General features: G+C 37.8%; 1 protein-coding gene across 7 annotated transcripts in view; it reads right to left on the reverse strand.

Moving 5' to 3' along the window:
* Positions 1 to 26,378, reverse strand: part of ELF2 (E74 like ETS transcription factor 2) — a 91,206-nt gene that overhangs the window by 3,203 nt on the left and 61,625 nt on the right. For 2 of the 7 annotated variants that reach the window (XM_068543455.1, XM_068543460.1), the window contains 4 exons: positions 8,095 to 8,208; positions 6,183 to 6,356; positions 3,499 to 3,585; positions 363 to 555 (listed from right to left, as the gene is read on the reverse strand). In XM_068543455.1, coding sequence (XP_068399556.1) covers positions 363 to 555; positions 3,499 to 3,585; positions 6,183 to 6,356; positions 8,095 to 8,208 — 568 coding nt within the window. Of the gene's footprint in view, positions 1 to 362; positions 556 to 3,498; positions 3,586 to 3,945; positions 3,985 to 6,182; positions 6,357 to 8,094; positions 8,209 to 15,278; positions 15,568 to 16,733; positions 17,056 to 26,378 lie in introns of those variants that run through there. The other 5 variants (XM_068543462.1, XM_068543459.1, XM_068543457.1 and 2 more) reach the window with 5 other exon arrangements.

Consider the following 26,378-nt stretch of genomic DNA (forward strand, 5'->3'; position numbering starts at 1 on the left):
CAAAACTTACGAGAAAGTTTCATATCAAGATAAATCCATTATAATAAATTTGCAGGAACTAAAGAGCAAATTCAAAATTTGGAAACTGTATTTTGTTTGGGTTTAATTTTCTGAAAGGTGCACATTTCCCACGAAAATGGATTTTCCAATGGTGTTGAAATTTTAGCCGTCTAGACCAAACTCCTCTCTCCCCACCTGCCTCCAAATACAAGAAAGAAGCTCCTCAAGAAAATCCGCCCCCCCCCCCCAAATTACAAGCTGTAACAAATAAGAGATTTTAACAGCTTCTCTTTAAATAGTTAATAGACAATATTAAGAGACATGTAAGTTTTGTTTGAAAACTCTTTCTTTTGGGTTCTTACCTCAGAGCTCGTCCCATAGTTTCGTAGTTCATGTCTGGCTTGTTCTTATGCTTTCCCCAAAGCTTAGAGACAGCCTTCGAATCCACAAGCTTGAATATGCCTTTTTCTCTCTGAGTCCACTTAATATACCGGGGACAAGTATTTTTATCTTGAAGTAGATCTAAAAGAAACTCCCACAAATAGGTTGTGTTTCCTTTGAAAACAATCATAGACATTGATTAAAGATTCATTAACATAATTAAAAGCAAATATTTACTTATGCTGGATAAAAAAATCAATTAATTTACCACTGGTGAAGCACAAATGTACTGAGAGTCTGTCATGAAATACTTGACTAGATCGGCAATCATTTGTACAGTGTCAAATTGTGTTGTCTAGTAAATAACAACAATTCAAGAAATAAACAATAGTTTGAAACAATATAAGCTATAACATAAGGCCAGGCACAATTATATTTCAAATGAATGATAGAAAATAATGTCTGAGATTTCAGGAGTGAAAATAAAGTGGATTGGTAAGACATTATCAAGTCCTGGAAGATGGCTAAGATTTGCATAGAAGGAAAGGAAGGACTCTGGGTAGGTAAAATAAGAAACTTAGTCCCAAAGGGAAGAGAGCATCACTCTTTTCTTTTCTTTTCTTTTCTTGGAAGGTTGGGGAAGAGTAGTGGGCAGTGGTTATGAGAAGACGAGAAGACTAAAAACAGGCTGCCGTTTTTCTTTTATTCCCTTTGTAAGCCTCTAGGTGCAGAGGTTCTTAAATTGATGGAAAGAACAGAAGAGAGTCCCGAGAAGAAGATTAGAATACATATGCCACCAGTGAGCCACCAGGTCATCTCCAGGCTCCTACTCAATAACCCTTTACTATCCTCAAATCCAGATCCAAGTTACGGGCTACATGAGAAGAACCTTGAGGGTGGGAGGCTTCCACATCAAGCCACTGCTACTACTCAGTCGAAACGCTGATGTTTTTCTCCTCTAGCATTTCATTTTCATCCTGTGTTTCCCTGAAAATTCAGTCACTCCATTAACCCACAGTTGAGCCCCGTGTGCACCTCTTGACTTCAAAAAATTAACCTTCAACTTTACAATGTTATTTGTATCTCTTCAACTTTATACTATGTTACATTTGTACATCAGCATCAACACCTAAGAACTCTTAGTATTAAACCGGGCATAACTTTCAACTACGTCACTCTCAACTGAATCAAGATACGTAGCTGGGGCGTTTTTATTTTATGACCTAGAGATTATAAGAACTTATTCTGGAAGAAATTTTTGTACAACAGACAATGCCTTGCACACAGTAGGGGTTTGAATGCTTCTGTGTCTACTGAATTAATCAGACTCATCAACGTTCTTTAGGTTGTCTTTAAATGCTTCGCCCCAGTTCCCATCCCCAAGTTAAAATTAACAATTCTATTTCTGGTTTTAAGGAAAACAGAATTCAAAAGGGAAGCCTTCTTTATCAGACAAGGTAGTTCACTAAGTCTATGGAGACATCATCATCATAATTTTGCAGAAGAGGAAACACTGACTGGGATTTTTAATCCAGGGGTGACTGTAATCACTTTAATCTTCACATTTCAACAGGTTGCCTCAAGTTTAACAATACAAAACTGAAATTTTAATGAAAGGTGATTTTGACTGGTAAAAATAGGTTATCACAAAATTTTTTTTCCAGTTTTAAACATAAGGTCTTTGAATACAAGAGACACCACTGATGATGGGAATAATTTTTTTAAAAAGTAATAACTGGGACTTCCACTGGTGGCGCAGTGGTTAAGAATCCACCTGCCAATGCAAGGGACAAGGGTTCGAGCCCTGGTCCGGGAAGATCCCACACGCCGCGGAGCAACTAAGCCTGTGCGCCACAACTACTGAGCCTGCACCCTAGAGCCCCCGAGCCACAACTACTGAGGTCCGCACACCTAGAGCCGGTGCTCCGCATCAAGAGAAGCCACGGCAATGAGAAGCCCGCGCGCCGCAACTAGAGAAAGCCCGCGCACAGCAACGAAGACCCAACGCAGCCAAAAATAAATAAAATAAATAATTTTTTTAAAATAATTGTATATTTACAGTTCAACTTTGTAATACTACTATTATGTAAGTTTTAAAGTTTTCAATATAAATTAAAGGATAAAACCTAAGATACTAGAAATGTAAAACAACCAAAGACACAGAAGAAAATAAAAGTATCCTAAATCTGTCCCAAATTGAATAAACAGTTCCTAAGTAAATAAGGGTTTACTGTAACTGGATTTTTTTTTTTTTTTTTTTTTTGTCTATATTTCTTGGCAGGCTTACTAGACTTCATTTTTTTTTTTTTAACTAGAGATTTAATTTTTGCTTTAATTATTTAAAATGAGATGTATCAGACTACCCGTTGAGGATGGAATAAATTTGAATATACGTATCCAACTATTGAAAACATTCATGGAAGTGATAAAATTTTGGTTATCAGATTATCAGAACACACCTAAAACCCTTACTAAGATCACCTGAAATCAACTTACGCGACAAATTACGAAAGCAGAGAATGTAGAAGGCTTATTGCTATTTTTGTGCTTAATGAGAATATACAAACTCTAAAGCAAACATGTTAAATTTTTGTTCCAAGATCCTTACTGACTTGACTGAAATCTGTTGGTTGGAAAACTAAATTCACCTTGCATTGAATCAGTTAAGAAAAGCTAAATTCACCTTGCTTCTATCAGTTAAGAGAGTATGGAGAAATGAAGTCTTAGTTTTGTAAACCTTTTTCCATTCTCAGTGACTCTCCATGAGGATGCCTGCCGTTATACATACACACATCCTCCAGAACAACAGCTCTGAATACAGCCGTGTGTCAGATTGCACTTAGGGCCTTTTCCAAATTCCAACGCTTGCCCACCTCCACTCCCTGCAGTTTATCCAGGCCTCCACTCCCCTCCACCCCCCATCTCCGTGGGGTAAGGACCAGGCATAGACAGTCTGAAAAAGCTCCCCTGTGATGCTCATACAGCCCCGATTAAGAACTGCTACCAAAGACAGTACTTGTCACACGTGCATTTACTTTACTAGAAGTAATTTTCCTACAAATGTACTTGACTGAAAAAAAAACCATCTCGTCTACAAAACAGCCCTCCCCAAATTACCTTTTCCTTCTCTGGGTTTCTTCTTTATACCTAACTCAGGAGACCCATTGGAAATCGGCGACTGCTGGGTCTTTGGTTTACGGCCAACTGGAAATAAAAGATATTGAAACCACACGTTGAAAACAGGAAAAATAACGGAAGCATGATAGCAGGCTTTTTGATAACACATTATTCATGAAACTGGATACTAATCTATGGATTAATATATTCAGTGTATTTAAAAGTTGCCTTTAAAAGAACATGAAAAGCACTTCTGCAATTTTAGATGACAGCAGTTAGTGGACAGTAATGTCAATGTACATGGCAAGTCAGGCACTACTAACCCATCATTTACATGGTCAGAGCCTCAATTTGCTAACCTTTTCCAATGATGTAGCAATGGAAACAAATTCTAGTACAAACTTTTGTTTTCTGTTCTACAGAATTGTTAGAAAAAGCTTTACCTACCGATTGCAGAGGATCTGATAATCTGCGAAGCCCTTTGAGCTCAAATGAGGAAAAGTAAAAAATATTATTTTAAACACTCTCTACTGCTCTGAGCCAATCAATTCACCAGAATTTCAGCATAAATTTCCCCACCTCAACGTGCAGGTACATTTTAAGGGTAAAAAAATCTTCCAAGCGATTACTTCGTAGGTCTAGTAGATGTTTGCGCCCTTCCTTTTGTCTCCCCTCACTTCTGCCATAAGGCTCTCTCAGAGAGACTAACATCCACAATGAACAGAAAAGCAAGAGCTATACTTCTCTACAGGAAAGAAAGCTTAAGCCTGAAATGTGTTGTATTCAACCCTCAGCCCTGATGGATGAATGCCGGCAGGTGAGGGGAAGCCTGAAGAAAGACACTGGGAATATTGCATATACTATTACTGATTTGGTGATTTGTCCTAACATCTGGGATTTCTGATGTCTCTACTCTTCGTTAGCAAGGATTATCTAGAGCTAAATTAAAGTGCCTTAATTTATATGTCAAAAAGCATAGTTATCATATTCTAGGATTTCATTAAGACGTATGCTTTGGCAAAAATTAAAACAGAAAGTTTACTGGTCTCCCTTGTTAAAACAGAGCTTAATTTCTCAATTTAAATGATATTTATATGTACGAATCAGTCAGTAATAAGACTGACGTCTTCACTGTCTCCTAAATTCAATCACAAAAGCCCAACTTCCTTAATGGGAAAGGTTAGCCCCAAAAGGCTTATTTTCTTATAAAGCAGCATTTCCCCAATCGTATTACGTGAGAAATACGTTATTCATCAGTAGGAAAAACGGTTCTACAGTCAAGTTAACTTTTAGAACTGCATGCTATCTTCTCTTGGAGATTTACAACGCACATTAGTATATTAAAGGCTCTGGAAATAAAAAGAAGCCTCTACTATTAAAAAATACCTACCTAACTTTGTTATGTCCCAAAGGTACTTAACCACAAATGAATAATTAACGATGTTGCACGTAATTTTTAAATGGTCATTCATTAAGACCACCTATTTTCAAATACGTGATAAGATTAGTATTAAATTGGCAAATTATTTCCTGGTTTATACCACACCACCACATCGGCAGATCAACCTGCTCATCTAGAGGTCTTGGTTCCCTAAATGATCTCAGCTTTTCATAGTCTTTTCCCTCTTCATTTAAATCTAAAATTTTCTTAAGTATCTTGTAATAGCTTCCATAAGATACAACCAGCCGAAGGCTATAAGAGGGCAGTGGGTAAACAGGGCTATTTATATGTATTCCTTTTGTTTTTAAACATTTACAGCAGGAAGTAATTCTTCCTTCTAAACTCTCTCATTCATGCCTTTCTCAAATACATATTATCTATATTGTAAGAGGGAAGGTGCTCTGTCTTATTCTCCACTGTGTACCTCACAGCAAATGAGGCACAGACCCGTGACCATCACAGCAATTTGAAACACTGCTACCTAATAAATCAGAGATAATACCATTATTTCTAAAACAAGTTTTCCCTTATGTTTTGACTTTGATTTTTCTTTTCCCCCCATTCTAAAATGTGAAGAAAGAGACAGGGAAGAAAGTGGAATTAGATGAGTAACCATTTATACAGAATTTCATTTCTTTCAAGTTTTACCTTTGATTCAAACAGAAAAAGAACCCACTCAGGATGCGGGAGATGGACTGGAGCCTCTGTGCCTCACCCACTGGGATCAGATGAGCACAGGTTTCAGCGGAGTCAAATAACAAGTGGAAATGCTCTTTACCCAAAGGTGAGCTGACTCCCCGCAGAAGTCCCTACAGGCAATCTTGGGGTTTTAAGGCCGAAGACAAGGGGAAGAAAATTGGGCTTTTTACTTTAATGCCCACAAAAAGAGGAGGAAGATAAGATTATGAAAAAAAGAATAATTTTTTTTTTTTTTAAAGTAACCAAGTACCTAAAAGGATCAGAAAGTAGAAAAATGGGCAGTGAATCTCTGATCTTCCTTCTGTGTATCAAGCACCTATTATAATCTCATTCTGCAGGCAACTACTTTTAGGGCTCAAATACTAACTCCTTTAAACAGTATGAACATGTTAAAAGACAAAATCTTAATATTTTGAGAATATCTAATTAAGATAACATCAATCATAAATCTACAGCATATATTTCCTATGTCCTGTGATGGGGGGAAAATAGATACCAGAAAAAATTTCACCCAATTTCCCAGAAATTTATAAATACACTCTACCTTTCTTCTTTTTCATTGGTTCATGGCTATCCGGTGATGTAGGAAGAGGAGAGGTATCCATTGGTTCAGATTCTTCAGTTGACACCTCCACTACAGTTTCTGTAATGACATCTGGCCTCATAGCAGCATGGATAAATTCTGGAGTTGATACACAAGGAGGGACAAACACTTCCACTATAAAAAAAAGTTGAAAAATTAAAACTTCCCACCCCCATTAATGCCTCTCAATACGGACAATTCAATATTTAGTAGAGGTGAGGTTATTAAGAATTCATCAAAGCAGGATAAAAACTTGAAGTTAATTTGTTGAATATACAATATGGTCTAACGTATGTAAGTAAATAAATGCAAAGAAAATCGACTTGAAGGAAATGTTAATCTTCTGGGTAAAGGGGGAGATCGTAAGTAGTCAACCCCCATGGCTTCACACTTTTAGATACTTTCAAGTTCACTGTGGAAGACTTTGGATTATTTTGACAATTGGGAAAACATTTGAAAATAAAAGAGTATAATAGTGAGTTAATAATTACTTTCCTTCCACTCACTCATCATTATTCTCTAACTAGGAAGAACATGCACCTGGTATAACGTTAAAGTAATAAACGTACGTTTAGGGAAAAGTAAGCACAGTTCATTTCAAAATATGAAAAGAAAACCTGCTCGTTAGAGCCAAATGAATATCGTCTTTCAATATTTAAAATTTTATTTACTGGAACAGTCCCTGATATTTTGGATCACTAAAATGGTCCATACAGATTTTCTATTACATACAATAATGTTGCTCTGGCTTCCTTTCAATGGGCATGAATAACCAGGATATGACATTTCCATTTCAATTAATACATACTATCATGGATTAATATACTGACCAACATGCCCTAATCTTCTCATATCCCTGAATAATACACAGGATTCCTACTCTAACTAAAAAGTACGGTTGATCTTAACATATGTTGTAATTCCCTAAAAGAAGGGCCAATCTTAACTATATTAAGTCAAATTAACATTTGGGCATTAAAATTAGGACAGAAAGACTCTCAAAGGCAGTCTTTAAAAAGGGGGCGGCCAAAGGGCTTCCCTGGTGGCACAGTGATTGAGAATCTGCCTGCCAATGCAGGGGACACGGGTTCGAGCCCTGGTCTGGGAAGATCCCACGTGCCGCGGAGCAACTGGGCCCGTGAGCCACAATTGCTGAGCCTGCGCGTCTGGAGCCTGTGCTCCGCAACAAGAGAGGCCGCGATAGTGAGAGGCCCGCGCACCGCGATGAAGAGTGGCCCCCGCTCTCCGCAACTAGAGAAAGCCCTCGCATGAAACGAAGACCCAACACAGCCATAAATAACTAAATAAATAAAAATTAAAAAAAAAAAAATGTTGTGGAGAACTAACTCTGTCTCTCTAATCTGCTCTGCTCCTTTAAAAAAAAAAAAAAGGGGGGGGGCAAAAAAAAAAAAAAAAAAAAAAAAAAGGAGAACTTGCAGCCTGAAGGGAGTGTGAGGAAACGCTGGAAGCTACCCCCGCTCTCCCTCAGGGAGTGCTCCCTGGAGCTACTGCCCACTTATCACTGAATGAAGGATTGAATGTGGTCACAGGTGGCAAATGCTCCCATCTGCCATTCTCTTAAGGTTTATAATTTACCCAGAGTTAAGGATGGTATAAACAGCAATGTAACAGCCATCTATCTGTCTATATAGTGGGCATTTCTGTTTCATTTATTTTGAAAATTAAGTATTTAAAGTATTTAAGATTTGGGAACATTGACAAATAAAAATCAATTACTGCTGTCACAGGTATTAATGTATTATAGACTTTGAGAACACCAACAATCCCCTTGGATTACCAAAAACAAAAACTTTCTTTCTAGATACATAAAGTGATGTGATATGTTTAATATAAAAAAGAACAGTTCACATACCAGGACTTCTTGAATCTCTCAAGCAGGTAGGAGATTCCATATGAAGCAGGGCTTCAGCAGCTTCAATTGTCTTATCTGTACAGTGTGCATTACTGCTATGAACTGATGCTTCCACTGGGGGGAAAATAAGTTCTACTCAGTTAAAATGCACTGAACACGTTATTAAATTAAACTCTCACGTTAATAATTCTAAATGAGTCATTAATACGTATTAGCCCATATAAATTACTTACAGAAATAATTTTAAAACCAAAACAACCTAGTATCTATACTTTGTAAAATGAATGTTGATTATAAAGCAACTATTGAGATTGATCAGAAATTTCTGAATCTTATCCAAAGGAAAACAAAGACAGACCCTTGAAATTTGAACCCTGTATCAATTTTAGGCCAAAACTAACTTGCGGGGTAGGGGAGGGAGAATGGTTGTAGATTAACAGTCCTATGAGGTCAATTGTAATTTTAATATACTGCTACTAAGTAAACACCTAGCAGAATCAGTCAGAAACTCGTATTTCTAAATTAGTTTAATCAATTAGTTCAGTTCCTACAGACCCTCCTGGTGAGTGCACCAGAGAACTTGGGAATTTTCTTCACAGTAACTGCTTTCTTCTTCAGGATCTCTCTGGACTTTGCTGGGTTTTACCCAAGAAATTTAGAAAGAAAGAAAGAAAAAAAAAAAAAAAAAGAGAGAGAGAGAGCCTATGTTTTTTTTTTTCCTCTCCATGAAGCCTTTTCTAGATCTACCACCTCGTGTAACTCTCTTCTAACACTTACTTTATGCTTTGCTGATTAAATTATTTGTGAAACAGTAAAGTGTACAGCAGTGGTTTGGTTTTCCAGGCCCGAAAGCTTGGGCTCTAGTCTCTGCCACTGACAATTTCTGTTACCTTAGGCCAGCAATTTAATTTCTTGTAAGGCTCAGTTTCCTCTTTCACCAAACAGGAATATTACTTACCTCATACAGTTGTGAGAATTAAATGCAGTGATTCCCTTAAAAAACACGTACAATATCTCACATATAGATAAGAATTCAATAAATGGTGGTAATTTCTTATCACCATTTAATAAGCTCCGTGAGATCAGGGAGGGCTATCTTAATTCATCTTTACATCTGTTATGGTTCCTAACACAGACCTTTCATATCGGAGGCATGCAAGTATTTCTTTTATGTTTTGAAGTTAAGGACAACCCACAGACCTTACAGGAAAAATAGCAATTCAAGCACAAACTCATTATCCTAATGATATATAATTAATTTCACATCCTGACTTGAAATATTCTACTTGGTAAGAGGTTCTGAAACATGAATATGTTAACCGCCTCTAATTTGATAAATTTTTCTCAAGATGTCCTCTAAAGGACTAAAAGAAAATATTTATACAAATTTCATAAAACCATATTATAAATTCACAAGTTCTACAACACTAAAGATATGAATCTTTCAAAACTGTTCCCAGTAAACTTTTAATTGAAAACAACTTTTTCGCTTAGTCTCAAAATTCCCCGAGTGCTCCGGCCGGCCCCGGCCGTACACACCAGTCATTTGGGGAGCATTCATAAAAAAATCCAGTGACTTCTTCACCACCTGCTGCACGCCATCCACACTCTCAACCAAGGTACCCGGTCTCTCCAGTTGCTCTTTCCATTTATGGAAATCTGCTCAAAGCTAAACAGTTCCAGAGAGGCAGCCAAACCTCTAAGTAAATCTATCTTTAGGTGACCCTGCTTACTCTTATCTGCAGCTTCACTGAAGCACAGGATTCAATCAGCCCTTCTAGCTCAACTTTAAGAAATTTACTATTAGTAAGTATAAAATATATTACCATTCTCAAGTATTTTTTTCAAAGTACCTCCCCCTGCAGTACTCATTTAGTACTCAAGTACTAAAGAACCTTGGGAAGCAGATTCTCAGGTTTTTAAAAGTTTATTCTAGGAACTTCATTCTCTTTACAGTCTGCTTGTGTTGCAATTTAGCTGTTGTCTTAGGTGCTATTAATAAACCATCCTGGGTAAACTAATTCCTTATGTAATTGTATTAAGACACACCCTAAAAACTCTACCATATTAAAGCAAGAGCTCTGAGTATTTGATAATAATACAGCAATAGAATTTTACCAGATATTTTAATGTTTTAAGTTATAAACAAAATGAAATTTGCCAACAGCTATATATTATGCTGCCCCGAGCTCTTATGCAGTTTGAGGTATGTTTTCAAAACCATGATTTCATGTTAGTTATGTCAGTGAAAATTTTCTTGCTATTATTTCCGACCTCAACCTCCCCTTTCTCCCTAAGCTCAAAATACTGTTTCCCTGAAATATTTTATATTCACAGAGTAAAACAAATAGAATCCACACAAATTTAAGCAGCAATTAACTCATTTATACTTTAAATTTAGGATGGGAATATAAAAAAAAAATGCATAAATTCTCTATGAACTATCAATCAGATCTAATACTTATGTACAGTCAACAAAGGATTGTTAAGGGTTTTACCCTGTGCTGTAAACCTGAGATACAAGTGTGAACAGATCTCTGGCCTCAGTGAAGCTTATACGAATAGTTCAGAGTATCAAAAACATAAATGGAAGTAAAATATTTCAAAACAAAATAAAGATGCAAAATAATTTGACAGTTTCCAAGAATACTTAAACCAATTTGTTAAAAGTGAGCTCTATCTCTTTTTACTTTTCTTTTGTTGACATAAGTCAACAAGCAGTTTTTGGTAACAGAAATTTAAGAAATATTTTTCCTATTCAAGTTTCCATAATTTTTAAAAACTTTTCAATACTATTTTATTCAGATCAATAATTCAAATACAATTTAAACTAAAATTCTGCACAATTCCTAAGGATAAATATGAATATAACACTGTTGTGCCATTAAAGTAAGCAAACTTACAAGTGAGGGCTGAAAATTCCTTATTTATCTCTTAAAACTTGATTTTCTGGTGTCTTTCTAGGCCTGCGTATGAAATTTATGGGAGTTTAAAAAAATAACCAACTCATTTAAAAAACAGAAACAATGCAGCTGAAAGTAATCTGGCAGGTATCATCCTCTAGTTGCCCCTAGTCGGTGGCACTGCTGGTCAATATTCCTTGAAGAAATAAATATACCAAATAAATTTCCAAACTATTTTAATTTTAATCAGGGTCAAAAATTAAACTTGCTTATGCCCTCCTTTACCATTGGTTAAGAGTCTTATTGTTCCATTTCTAGCTTTCTAATCAACTGGTGTTTGCATGGAGACTATTCCAGACTCACTCAACAGCTGTTACTAAATACCAAACTTGGTAATTAAGTCTGACAAGAGACATACCTCTCAGCTTTGCAGAAGAGAATGCTGCAATGCATCTAGCTCATAACAACGTTCTTAAAAGTCAAAAATAAAAATTAACAGCAATTTAATTTGAGAGCAATAGGAAAAAATTAGAAAACACTTCATTAGGTGACAGTGGTATTCCCCTACAAGCAAGACCATAAACTAATATTTACAAGGGCATCACTCAGCTACCACACCTGACCCACCGCAGCTTATTCTCTAACATCCCAGGACTGTAACCAGTAATAGGCGAGCGAAGAACACAAACGAACGGAAAGGTAAAGGTCTGGGGCACTCCATCTTTATCCGTTCCCCTTCGACTGTTCTAATCTATACAGCTGCATTATAAGGTTAAAAAAGGGAAAGAGAATAAAATCATTTTCTACAGTAGCGCTGTCTGGTAAAAATATAACGAGAGCCACGTGTAATTTTTAAAGGTCCAGTAGCCACGTTAAGAAAATAAGCAGAAGGGGAAATTAATACCTTTCATTTAACCCAGTATATCCAAAACACTAACATTTCAACATGTAAAAGAGGTTTACATGTAAACAACATGTAAAGAAGTTTTCCACTGCTTCAGTTTTTATGTTTAAATTAAATTAAAAATTTGGTTAATCAGCCACATTTCAAATACTCAATCGCCACGTGAGGCTAGTGGCTACGGTACTGAAAAGTATATAGACTAAATAAAACTGTAATTCAGCTATTCTCAAACTTTTCTGGTCAAAGGACCCTTTTACACTCAGATTACTGAGGACCACAAAGAGATTTTGTTTATGTAAGTCCTACGTTTAGATACTTACCCTATTTGAAATTAAAGCTAAGAAAACTTTAATATGTTTATGAAAAATAACTTTTCTAAAACAAAAAAATTTAGAGAGTAGCTTTATTTTACATTTTTGCAAATCTTTTTAATACATGGTAGAAAACAGTTGGATTCTCATACTTGCTTCTTCATCCGATCTGTTCTATCAAGCCATGTAGCCTCTAGAAAACTTCTGTGAACACTTGTGAAAGTGAAAAGGCAAATAATGTCTTAGCGTTACCATGAAAACAATCTGACTTCACGGACCCCCTGAAAGAGTCTGGGGAACTCCCAGAATCCCCCATACCAGAGATTTTAGTATTAAAGAACTGCAGCTATAATTTATTATCAAATGTAATCAACAACACCCAAATTCCATCCTCATGTTTCTGTAAGTTTTAGCTTCTAAACATAAAATCAGTGTGTAGATGAACAATTATGATTCCTTTTCCGTAAGTACAACAGTACTTTGTCGACTTACACATGAAGGATTTTTTTTTTTTTAAACTCTTCATAAATCAAAAACACTCTCCTGCCTGCCTCTCTACCAATTAAATCTGTCCCTAAAGGAAACTGATGTTGGATTACCCTGAATGACTATTTATTTACACACTGTTACTCTGTAACTCAATTTCTGTATGAATTTTAGTACTAATGCTGCAATGAATTCTAAAGAGTAATTTCTTAAACACATTTTCAAATAAATTTTTAAAAAATTTATGCCATTCTTCCAATTTTATTTCAACATATGCTTCATCTTTTCATAGCCCGATACATTTTTTTTTTCAAATTGATGTTCTTTTCACGATTGATGCTAGATATTCCAGTTTACAGTAAATTAGAAGATTTTCAAGTTCAAATTTCATGATGCATTTTGACAAACTAGACAGATTTGTTCTGTCCATAAAAATACTTAAGGCTGCATTTCCAGAAGAATTTCCCCCTTCCATTCAATAACCGTGTTAAAGTAGAACAATACTTCTTTCCTAAGAGCTACCCTATTTCTCAATTCTCAAATTCTCCACTTTCTCAATTTTCAGTTTCTCAAAAAAAGGAAGAAGAAAGTCAAGGAATGTACACCTGAGAATAAGAAGGCAGAATATTTTAAATTGAAAATCTTCCAGAAAATCAGACCACGTGTACACAATGCTTTCGCGTTAAGTATTAATAAAGTAACATTCATATTTTCCTAGAGACTAGAAATGAGCTTAATTTACTGAATAAACTATATCATAGTCTTATTCAACATACAGACATGGCCTCAAGCTCCAATTTGGGCCAAAGATTGGCAAAAGAAATTAACCCCTCCCCATTACATAACGACCTTACAGACAAATTCACTCATAGAGTGTAATGTAAAGAAATCCAAGCAAAAAGAGAACCTTCGCTTTCCATTAAATATTTCTGAGCCACCTATAGTTTCAGAGCTTTAAAAGTTATTAGGGATCACCTAGTCAACGCCGTTCTCTTACAGAAAACAAAGCCTTAAAGAGCTAGTTTAGTGACAGGTAGATGAAGATCGTTGTCTCCTGACTCCAGGGTCAAGGCTCTTTCTCGGACACCATGTTGCCAGTGAAAGTTTTATAAAGTATGTCAAGTCTTTACCACAAAAAATATTTTGTATGTGAAAATGAAAGTGATTTTTAGTAAATAAGCTTATGTGTTTCATTCTTTATTCAAATGCCTCTGACAGCGTACATGTTGATAACTAAAGCGAAAGCTGATAGCTAAAGTTGATAGTTGAAAGTCTCTGAAGGGAGGAAAATAAAAGCAAAACTATATCCTCTAGCATCTTAACGTCTAACAGTAATGGTAATTCTAAGTGCTTTATACTTACTTAGAAACAACAGTTATGCTAACAATATTCAATTTAAAGCTTATCTCCTCTAGAAGTTTTCCTTAATAGCATTCTACACTTACCAGGAAGCCATACAGCAATCCCTGTAGTTATATTAACATTTATATATTGTACAGATTTTCATCTGTCTCCTTAATTAGACTAAATCTTTGTGAGCAAGAATTACCTCTAACACTTGATGACTTCCCTCAAGGGAATGAAAAGATACTATTAAGTCCATATACAAATACAAACCTTACAAACATTACCCTCCCAACATCACTGGAAATAGGCAGCAATAAAAATTTAGATCCATGATTCTTCATTTTCTGGGCCACCTTTCCTCCTCCACTTTTAACTCACTGAATAAACCTTGGATAAATCAGCAAACCTGTCTCAAATTTCCTTCTAAAACAAGGTTTATAAAGGAACTTAAGATTACACGAATATGACTGAGAAAATAATTTGAAAACAATTATATGTAATATGTATTCTTTACAGAACATTATAATCACAAAGGAAATTTCAACTGTAAGGTTTCTGTGTACTAAGGAAATGCAGTAGAACTGGAAAACAACATTTAACTTAAAAAAAAAAAAAAAAAAAACCCTGATCGAAAGAAGATAAAACTTTTCTATTTGTAAACTGTAGACTGTCTATATGTTAAACTTGTGTATATGTATCCACTCCAAGCAAAATATCTACAGGTAACGTTCAGTTGTGACGATAATTCCAAAAGCTCAGGACAAAAACACCTTCTCTTGGCAAAATTAAGCCCTCTTACCCTTACCTTTACAAAATCCTAACTGCGTGGAGTATTCTAAGGTTCTCACAACCACTGGGAACATTTCCGGGAAGGTCCATATTCAGCACTACTGACCCAACAATCCATGAAGTATTGTTAGTACCAATAATATAAAGCCAAAAATTCCATCCCTTAATTCATACAGCATTAATGGACTGAACGTACACAAAGAGACCAAGTTCTCATTGTGCTCTGCCTCCTTTTCCCTAACGTTTAAGTTCTTGTTCTAATCAGAAAATAACTGTCAAATGCATTTTAATCACTACTCAGTAAACCGTGATTTTTTTTCCCTGGGACCGTGTAGCGTTCTATTTTACAGATTAAGTTCTGTTAAAGGTACATGTAAGTTTATGATTTCTCCCAAACGAACTGAATCACAAGAGTTTCACCAACAAAACGACTAACTCCCCAACCTAAAAACAGTGGATGTGGAACAGCCGGTAAGACCCTTTACAGCAATCCTCGTCGGTGACTCTTCCCCATCTTCCAATTCCCATCGATGGCGATATGAAAGAGAAGCCAGGGAAAGGAACACTGACGCTCACTGCAGCAGGTAAACCGTACTCAAGCTCCGCTACGCCGACTCAGGGCCCTCGCTGCGCTGTCTGCTATTAAGTAAAGCCGCTTTCCCTATGTAACTTAAGTCCGTGCCCTTCCGCTGCAGCAGTGGCGCCGCACATCCCCCACCGCCGCGGCCACTTCCGTGTTTACACTCCTCTTCCCTCCAATTCCATGCGTACATTGTCAGCTTCACTCCCGCCCAATCTTCATTGGCCCAGCGCGGGCCAGGAGTCCCGCCCCCAGAAACCAACGCTCTTATTCGGAACATCGCAGCGAGCGGATTGGAACCCGAGGCCTGTCAATCCCGGCCGTTCTGTCCTCTCCGAGGCGCTTCCGCTGTGGTGGGAGGCTTGGGGGGGGGGGGGGAGGGGGAAAGGGGGCAATTCCGTGAGGAGACTTCCCTGGGGCCAAGACTCCCTCCCGCCCGCCCCGCTCCTCCACCTTCACCCGCTGTTTACAAAAATAAACGTTCTTCTCTGACGCCCCAGCGCTCCAGCGCAGGGGTACGAAACATACTCCGTGTCTTTGCCACCCTCCCCCCTGAAAAACCCACCCACGAGGCAAGGGGCATAAGCCTACTTCTCCACAGCCGCCCACTGAACCAGGAAAGGGAGGCGCGCCCCCGAGAGAAACACCCCCCCAAGCCGCTCCACGTTATTAAGGGACCCTCTCGAGAACCGTTACTCCCGAGCCCGCACAAGGTGGGGATGTGAGGAGGAGGGTCAGAGCAATTTTTTGGCGGGTATCGGTCTACCGGACGTGGCCCGGCGCTGCCTCGTCCGCGCGGAAGTCCAGGACTTGCGGACCAAGTCTGAAAGGAGAACGGGGCGGGGGTGGCGAGCGTCCACCGGAGAAGCCCGCCGCCCCCGACCGCGGGCAGCAGCGGCCTCTGCGGCCAGACAGCGTGGCAGGCGCAGCCGGGAGACAACAGCCTCACTCACTTCCTGGTTCCTCGGCAACTGGGGTGAAGCGCACTAACTCGTCCGCCCCCGAGTCCCCAACTTAACTGCGGCTCGGCTGCCCGGCAGCCGCTGCCAGCGCTCCGCCCGGCAGCCGCCGCCGCTGCTCCACAAACCCACCCTGAAGCGACAGCGCCGGATTCCAGGCAGGTTACTCTCCAAGGTGATCACTTCCTGATTCGTCGCCTCCATTACTTCATTCACAACCCCCCTTTCCCCCGGCCGCCCCGGTGACCGAAGGGGACACCGGACCCCCTGCACTGACCGCCACAGGGGAGCCACCCCGCCCCCTGTGCACCCCCTCTCCTGCTGCACCGATGCACGGGAGGAAAGTTCCCCTGTCCTTACCAGCCCGGATGAGCAGATCCAGCTGGTTCGTGGGTCCCTCATGCAGAGACGTCGCCATGTTTATCCCGGGGCTGGAGCTGCTGCTTCACATTGACTTACACCGTGAGCAGCGGCGGCAGGGGAGGAGGCGGAACCCGCGGCCGGAGACACACGCCGTGCGGCCGACACACACTCACGCACTCGCACACACTCCGACGCCCGGATCCTTGCGCGTCCTCCGACAGGAAGCCGAGGCCGGCCCGCCTCCCGCCGCCGGGCTGAGAAACCCCACCACCTAACGGCAGGGGCGGCGGCGGCGGCGGCGGCCGCCTCGGCTGGCAACGCGATCCTTCCGCCCCGCGCCCAGACAGGAAGTCCCGGACGCCCGCCCCGGAGAGCGGCCGCGGCCCGCGGCGCGGGGGACACCTGAGGCAGGGAGTCGTCCCGGGGGCCGCGGCTGGGACGAGGCCCCTCGGCAGGAAGACGCACGTTTCACGCTCTGCGGAGGAGAAGTCTGCAGTCGTCCCCACGCTAGAAGAGAGCCATTAATCAAATTTTCTTTCTGGAAGAGCTCTAATGCCCAGTCCCGCAGCTGGACGGAAAGGTGGCTAATTAATTAACTTGTTGGGCCGTGTCAAAGCGTAGGCTGCGTGTAAGCCGTTCACTTGAAAGCGCTGCGCTGAAAAACGGGCATACCAACCCCAAAAGTCATACCTACAAAATATTACCACGGCTTTCCTGGGACAAAGTTAGGGGCTTCCAGCCACTCTCAGGGACCGACGTCGCCCTCTTCCCTCTACAGAGGTACGGAAGAGCACACGAGACAGGTGCTTATTAGCAAACAGAACATGCCAACCTCTGAGACATTAGATTATCCTCCCCCAGTCGGCTAGCCATGAAATTTACGTACCCTCTTACATTTCTGTTTGGGTCGCTCGGAAGCAAAGGAACGTATTCACTTGTATCATCATCTGCTTTTAAAGATCTTTTTGATAAAACTAACCTTATTACAAATAACGTACATACTGAATACAGTAGACGCGGGAGCTGGATTGCCGTTTAGTGACTTATAGACTTACTGACAACACAGGAAACCAAGCCTCTAAAATGACCCAGATGAAGCTTCATTGAAACAAACACAAAAAATGCTTCCCTGGGTTCAAAATTTCATAATATGAAAAAAACTGAAACAAAAGGTTGCCTATAGTTGTTTCTCCAAAAAACATAAAACAGTGCCTCCTACAGAATAAGTGTTCAAAAAGTTATTTGCTGAATAAACACAAAAAAGAGTTGGTCGTTACAAATTTTAAATAACAAGGTGTAATTTTTATGACTTAAATTGAATGAACTGTGACGATGACTAGAGAAAACAGTTTTTTCCGGTGGTAATATTAATACTATATCGTTTTACAAATGTTTGCCCAACAGGTGCAACTTCAGAGTTGATTCCACAGCCCATGACTTTGCTTTTTCCATTTCTTCTGCATACTCATTTATTCTTTTGGGCCTTTCCCCTAGCCCTACCACCGTGATCCCCACCTTCCCAAACAAGAACCCATGCGCCATTTCCAAAGTACAGCCCCCCTGAAACCAAACAGGGATCTCTTCCTTGTGTTAGGTAAACTTGCCACCTATTAGACAAAAGAAACTGTAGGACTGGTAGCTTTTATTTTTTATCTCTAGTCAATTTAAAAGGAGGATCATCCATTGACCGGCAGCATCATAAACTGAGACAGTTTCCAGGTGCGAGGATGGTAAATAAGGCACGCGAAGGGGCTAATTGCTAGCTTTAGGCAGAACACTGAAATTGACAGCAAATCTGAATTTCCACTCTTAGCAATCACAGATACTCGTGTATTTAGGAAGGAAGAGAGTAAGTAAGCCAAAGGTGTGTTTTTTCTGGAGGCGACAGCTTGACTTGGCTCAGAAAGAAATACTCTTCTCACTGTGGGAGTCAGTTTGCAGCCTGACACACAACTTTTACCTCACTCTTTGCTTCTTGAGGGTTAGCTTTTAAAGAAAGGTAACGGTGTGTGTCTGTGTATTTCACTCGCGGTACATCTTAATTATATGGACTCATATCAGCCTTATATTTTAAGTTCCAAGCGAACAGAAGCCGTATCTATTCCTGCATCATACTTCACAGTTAGTATATACACATATATAGGATTTATGCATATGTGTGTGTGTATATATATATATTAATAGAAATTAATGCAGAAACGCTGGAAAATATTCCTATATATTTAAAGCTCTTATAAAAACACAATGCCCTGGGGTTTAACGCAATCCTGTCTTGCTACTATAACTAGGCTTTCAACAGCCACCAACACTTTTCAGAGACCAGTAATACTATACTAGGACTAGCAAGCAAGGTGAGGCCGCTGCTGGAAATATAAACTGGTACAAACTTTCAAGAAAGCAATGAGCATTATATATCAAGAGTCTTAAAGAGGTAAATATCAATATATACTGATCTAGGAATTTCATTTCCGGGGCCTAGCCTGGGGAAATAATCAAAAAATGCAATGGATTGTATTAATAAAAACATGTTTGAAGAATTTTTAACAACATGATAAAATATTAAAAATATAAATGTGGCAGGATTAAAATATACAGTATGTCCCCTACATACAGATGAGTTCCGTTCCAAAAAAGCGCGTTTGTAAGTCCAATTTGTAAGTCCAACAAAGTTAGCCTAGGTACCCAACTAACACAATCAGAGGGCAAGCTGCAATTTCACTCACGTCTGACGCTGATGCAACGCACGTTCGCATTTTTGAAAGTTCGCAACTTAAAGGTTCATATGTAGGGGACTTAACTGTGTATGCATTTCGTCCACACAATATGACTCAAGCCATGTAGTATATGTGAATATATGTGTACATAACATGTATATGTGTGTATATATACACACATTCGCACACACACATCGGCATTTCTCAAGTCTTCAAGGTTAAGCAGAATTTTCTCAAGTATTAATAAGCAGAATTTTAAAAATTGAATAAGACTAGGTAGGTTGGCCTGGTGGATACCTTAGAGCATATTCTGCTAATAACATTACAGAAAGGCAGACTCTACATCAAAGTTATTGCTGTGATCTAGTAGGTAAATAACAGCTAACTCTTAATGAAATAAAAGCCACCAAGATAAGTGCTTTACCTTCATTATTTTCACTTATTCCTCTCTACATTCCTGTTAATAGATATTACTATTGTGCTCATTTTATAGATGAGGAATCTTGATGAAGGTCATAGTGTTCAGGAGAAGCAGAGCCAGGATTTGAACCCATGAACTCTAACTCTAGAGCCCTTCCTCTCAAACACTCCCCAAGCACCAAAGTAACAAGGCCTGTGTATCTGCTATGATGCATTTAGTACCTACTGATTTTCTTTTCTGAAAATTCTTTTATATTCCTCCCTTCAAGAGGCGGAATCTAATTCCCCTCTCTCCCTTTGAGTGTGGGCTGAACTTAATGACTCACTTCTAACAAAGAGAATAGAGCTGAAGTGATGGTGTGTGACTTCAGAAACTGTCTGCTTGATCTCTTGCTTTGGGTCACTCAGAGGAAGCCAACTGCCCATTAGGCAAGGAACAATGGCATCCTGCCAACAGTCATGCGACTGAACTCTCTAGGACACAAACCCTCCAGCCCTAATCAAGCCTTCAGATGATTCCAGCTTCATGAAAGATCCTGAGTTACGAACCATAGTAAGCCAATCCCCAATCCTTAATCTCAAAAACTGTAATATTGATATAATGTTTATTGTCTTAAACTGCTAAATTTGGGACGAGCTGTTAATCAGCAAAAGATAATTAATACAGAAGAAAGGAGCAGTTTAAACTCCCAACTTGTCACATTTCACAGCTTAGATAAAGAAAGAAGGGTAGAGTTTTAAAATGACCTCTTTCAACTACAAAGTCCTGAGCAGTTCTTTCCATGTCTTTCTTCATAGTCTGAGCATCTATTCTTTCATCCTCCAGCCTCTCCGTTTTAAAAATAAGTAAGTCTTCAAAATATAATCATTATCATTAAAGTCTAATATAACCAAAAATAATTAGCTACCCTTGGCTATTTGAATGATTTTATGGTCCTGTAGTAACCAAGATGGAAAAAAATTTTGAGAGATATGTAAATATCCAATTGTTTCCAACACCATATAGGTTTTAAATGTTTTGACTTATAGCTTGTTCTGGTTATTGCCTTCGTATTTTTCCTTTATCTAGTAAACAGAATCATAGAAGGTTATGGTTGAAGAGATGCCTCGAGACAAGGCCACCTAGAGGTTTTCAAAAAATTAAGGAAGGACCTGAACATCATCATCTCTTTTCCTGACTACCATGAATGACATATATTAAACTTAAAAGCCAAATATGTAACTGTGTGCTCTATCAGATACAAGTACCAAGGTCAACAGGCTTCAAAGTTTTAAAAAAAAATCACAGGTAGGAATCAAAGGGAGGAGACATTCTACCACCCATTTAATGTTATTTTCCTATAATTTGGGAGAAGGATGCCAATTTCCTATTTGAGTAATGACAACTCTTTAACCACCAATGGCAGAGTTACTTGAGAATCACCGACTTAATCCAATGCCCTAATTTTACACATCAGGAAACTGAGGCTCCAAGAAGTTAAATAATTTAACCAAAGTCACATGGTATATATCTCACTCTTTCAAGGTTAAAAATTCTACAAAACAATCTTCTATAAAACTTAGAAGTTACAAAATGGATGAAAAGTTAAATCCATTTTACTATTATTATATTTATATAAATTATAAAGTGGTTGATGTTTTGCTTTTTAATGTCAAAGCTAGAGCCACGGTCAAGAGTCTTTCTGAGAAATTAAGAAAAAAATGGAAAAAAAACTTTGAGCAGTGAATGGTAGGAGAACAATAAGAGGGGGTCTTAAACAGTCTGATGCAGCTGAACTAACAATGAAACTCAAAGCTGGGGTATGGTGTGTTGGGCATGTTTAGAAGAAAAAAAAGGTAGGAAAACTAAGGTCTAAGAAAAAATATGTCTATCAAGGACAACAAGCTGGAATCAAGAGATTTAGGACCATTAAGTAAAGCTTGGTTCATCAATACTGGAAGACAGACGACAGACACAGGAGTGCAAGTCTACAGCTTTACAAAGAGAAAAGATGGACTATTTCATATGTTTTATACTACTATATGTTTAATTCACTATTTTCAGTTTTTTATACTACTGATTCATTTTATTTAATAGTTAGGTTTTATAAAGTATTATTAAAGTGAAGATGTTTGAATCCATGGTCACATATTCATTCATTTATTCCATAAATAATTACCCAGCACCTACTTTGAGCAAGTTTCTGTTGTAGGCACCTATTACTACACGTGGTGGCACTGAACTGCGTAACAAAGGGAAAAAATTAAGCTTTCTCAATTCAGACAGAACCCACACCAAGTGTGAAATTCTTAGTATGATATACAAAATTGCTTATACATGAAAATAGAGTAGTAGTGGGTATGTGCTACATTTTGGACCACCACCCAGCAGAGTTAAATACTTACATGTATAAAAAGCCTTCATAAGGCATGGATTTTAAATAGGGGGTTCACAAAGGCAAAATTTTGTTAGCAAAATGTGCATTTTTTCTGAGGAAGAGGATCATGACGATTTTCAGATTCTCAAAGAGCTCTATGACTCCCAAAAGTTATTTTATCATAAATTATCTAGCCATATGCATTTATCGACCATAAAAACCCTATGATGAGCAAGGATCCAGCACGTACCATTTCCGAAACTGATAGTTTGGATCAGCTTCCCATGTTTTCTGCATTTTACTTCACTTATCCCTGGGCCAAATTCTCCTTGAGCTTGTTGATTCTTCACTTTATGGTTTACACTAAGCAAAAGCAGCCACTCCTGGAAGACTATCTGTCAACTGAGTCTTGCAGCTAGTCTTTTCTAATGGATGTTAGACAAATAATTGCTTTCAAAAAGCATTTATTAAGTACCATATGTTTATGACACCATACAAAGTGAATTAAAACGGTTAATGATCTCTCTATTTTAAATAACATTTATAACAACTGATTTCAAGGGCTTGGGTTCTTTATTATCATTAGGGAATGTACAGTATCTTGAATATTCTGGGAATTTTTTTCAATTCCTGTGAAACTTTACAAGGGCTAATGCATGATTCTTATTTAGCATGTTTATGAAAAGATTTACAATGGAGTTCTTAACTAAAACATATTGCAACAGTAAGTCAAATTCTATTTTGATTGATTCTAAAAGGAGTATTCAAATAACTAATTTCTTCCCCTCTTACAATATAGCTTCTGCACCTATCCACTGAAAAGTTCTTCAAAGGTCAACATCAGCTTTTAATTGCCAAGCCCAGCAATCTCTTCCTAGTTTTCACCTGACTCTACCTCTCCAAACAAATGAAATTACTGACCACCCCTTATTAAACTTCCCTTCATATGATTTTCATGACAATAAACTGTCTGGCTTTGTTTTTTTCCTATTTGTTTTTTTTCCGTTGACTTCGCCTACTTCGGCACAACCCTCAAATGTGACTGTTCTCCCAAAGCATGAGCCTTAGCCACTTTCTCTCTTCATTCTCCACTCTCTCAAGAATGGTAGGTAGTATCCATTCACCACCAGGGCTTTCAATATGATTTCTGAACTCACTCAAAAATCAGCATCTCTAGGCTTATTATTATTTTTTTTAGTGCTTCGTTCTAATTTCCAATTGTACGGTAAACGTCCTTATTTGGATAACCCGCTGGTACCTAAAGGTCTTTTATCTACAAATCTCCTTTGTTTCCTCTATCAATAACATCACCTTCATCCCAAGCTAGAAATCTTGAGTCATCTGTGTTCCTTTGTTTAGGAAGTCATATCTTGTACAATTTTTGAGGAGGATTTTAAATGTATGTGAAATTACCAAAAAAAATAAATAAATAACAAACAGTCACGACCCCTGCATCCAGAACAAACAACTGTTATCATTTTGTCATCTATACTTGAAGATGCTGTTTTTCCCTAAGAAATAACACATTACATATGTGGAGATAATAACATCTTTGAGAACTACCCCCAGTCCTCATTCACCATTCCATCTCTCCGAAGAAACCACTATCATGAGTTTTGTGTATATTCTTCCAGTCTATGTTTTACACTTTTATGTTTTCACATGTGTGTACATGCATCCCAGAATGACATACAGTATTACTTTGCATGCTTTGGGTACATAAATGACATTATACTATATATGCCATTCTAAAGTTTATTTTTTTCATTCAAGATTCATATTCTATCCATGTTGGTATAAGTAAATATAGCTATGCTTTTTACTTCAAACTATCCCAGTGCATACATACACCCCATTTTGTTCAAAAACTTATCTACTGACAGGCAAATAAAGTTATCTATTTTTTCTTAAGCATGTATGCTAGAGTCTCTCCACAGTATACACCTACAGAGAGAATTTTTAGGTCATAGAATAAGTGCATTTTAAATTTATATGTTACTCTTTCCAAAGTGGCTATGTAGGTCTAAAATCCCACTAGTGACGTGTTAGTGCTCCCATTTTTCTTACATTCTTGTCAATACAAGATATAATCAAACTTTAAAAATGTTTGCCACCTGTTGGACGGCAGGAAATTTTTCACTGTTGTACTAATTTGCATGTACTTAGAGTAAGTACTGAGGATAAACATTTTTTTCATATACTTATTGGCCATTAACATTTCCCCTATGAATTTCCTATTCATATCCTTTGTCATTTTTCTATGACACTTTTTTTGTCTTACTTATCTGTAGAATGTTAACATACACTAGACAATAATTCAGATATGTGTTCCAACTATCTTCTGTCAGCCTGCTGTTTGACTTTTACTTTGGTTTGTCTATGGTATCCTCTATCCTACAAAAATTTTAAGTTTTGATCCAGCCAAATTAATGTGTGCTTTCCCTTACAGCGTATGTTAAACAGCCCATGGAATAAAAAGGAAATTATAAAGGAATTGAGAAATATTTAGAAATGAATTACAATAAAAATACAACATGTCAAACTATATGTGACACAGCTAAAACAGTACTCAGATGCCAGGAAATGAAAAGGTTTAAAAATATATAAGCTAAACATTCAGTTGATAAAGATGGAAAAATCAACAGAACAAACCCAAAGAAAAAAGAAGGAAGGAAATAATAAAGAGCAGGAAAAATGAAATAGCAATAATTTTAAAAAATAGAAAAGATTCACAAAACCAAAAGTTGATTTTGGAAAGATTAATAAAATAGATAGACCTCTGCAAGGATAACCAAGAAAAGAAGGTACAAATGAGATACAGAACAAAAGGGGAGAAATAACCACAGATACAATACATATAAAAATAATAAATCAGTACTATGAACAATTATATACTAATAAAGTTGAAATCTGGATGAAATGTATAAAGAAGCTGTATAAACTATATAAAGAAAAACCTGAATAGAATAGTAAGTAGCAAAGAAATGAAAATGTAGCCCAAAACCTCCTCTCTACAAAAAAAAAAAAAAAAATTACAGGCTTAAATGTCCTTTTAGGCAAATTCTAGCAAATTTTTAAATTAATTATCTTACAGAAATTGTTACAGAAAATAGGAGAAAAAAAAAGTGAAAGCAACCTAGGTTATTTTATGAGCCTAGCGTAATCTTGATTCCAAGATTAGATAAGGACAATACAAGAAAAGAAATTATAGTTCCATATTACTTATAAAAGGTCCTTAACTTAAAGCAAAACAGAGCAAAATGATGAGTAACATGTATCTTCAAACGCAAGGAGAATTCAATGCCTGAGAATTCATTAATTAATTGATCACATTAATATATTCCAGAAGAAAAATCATGACTCATCAAAGAATGCTGAAAAAGCATCTGACAGGATTCCATGTATAACTAACACAAAAACAAAACCAAAGGACTACACGGAAATTCCTTAACCTGGTACATGTTATATACTAAAACCTACAACAAACATTAAACTTCAAGTTGAAACTTCAGATACACTCCCTTCAAGATTAGGAAAGAAACAGGACTGCCAATGGGAATGTAAATTGGTGCAGCCACTGTGGAAAATAGTATGGAGGTTTCTCAAAAAACTAAAAATAGAACTACCGTATGATCCAGCAATCCCACTCTTGGGTATATATTCAAAGAAAACAAAAACATTAATTAAAAAAGATATATACTCCCCAATGTTCATAGCAGCATGATTTACAACACCCAAGATACAGAAGCAGCCAAAGTGTCCATTAACAGATGAATGGATAAAGAAGATGTGGTGTGTTTATGCACACACACACACACACACATATATACACAATGGAATACTACTCAGCCATAAAAAAAAGAATGAAATTTTGCCATTTGCAACAACATGGATGGACTTGGAGGGTATTATACTTGGCGGAATAAGTCAGACAGAGAAAGAAAAATACTATATGATAGCACTTATATAAGGAATCTAAAAAAATTAAACTAGTGAATATAACAAAAAAGAAACAGACTCACAGATACAGAAAACATACCAGTGGGGAGTGGGAAGGGGGAGGCGCAAGACAGGAGTAGGGGATTAACAGGTACAAAGTACTATGTATAAGATAAATAAGCTACAAGGATATATTATAAAGCATAGGAAAT

The sequence above is a fragment of the Eschrichtius robustus genome, chromosome 4 (assembly GCF_028021215.1).
Source record: "Eschrichtius robustus isolate mEscRob2 chromosome 4, mEscRob2.pri, whole genome shotgun sequence".
In the NCBI taxonomy this organism is placed as follows: Eukaryota; Metazoa; Chordata; class Mammalia; order Artiodactyla; family Eschrichtiidae; genus Eschrichtius; species Eschrichtius robustus.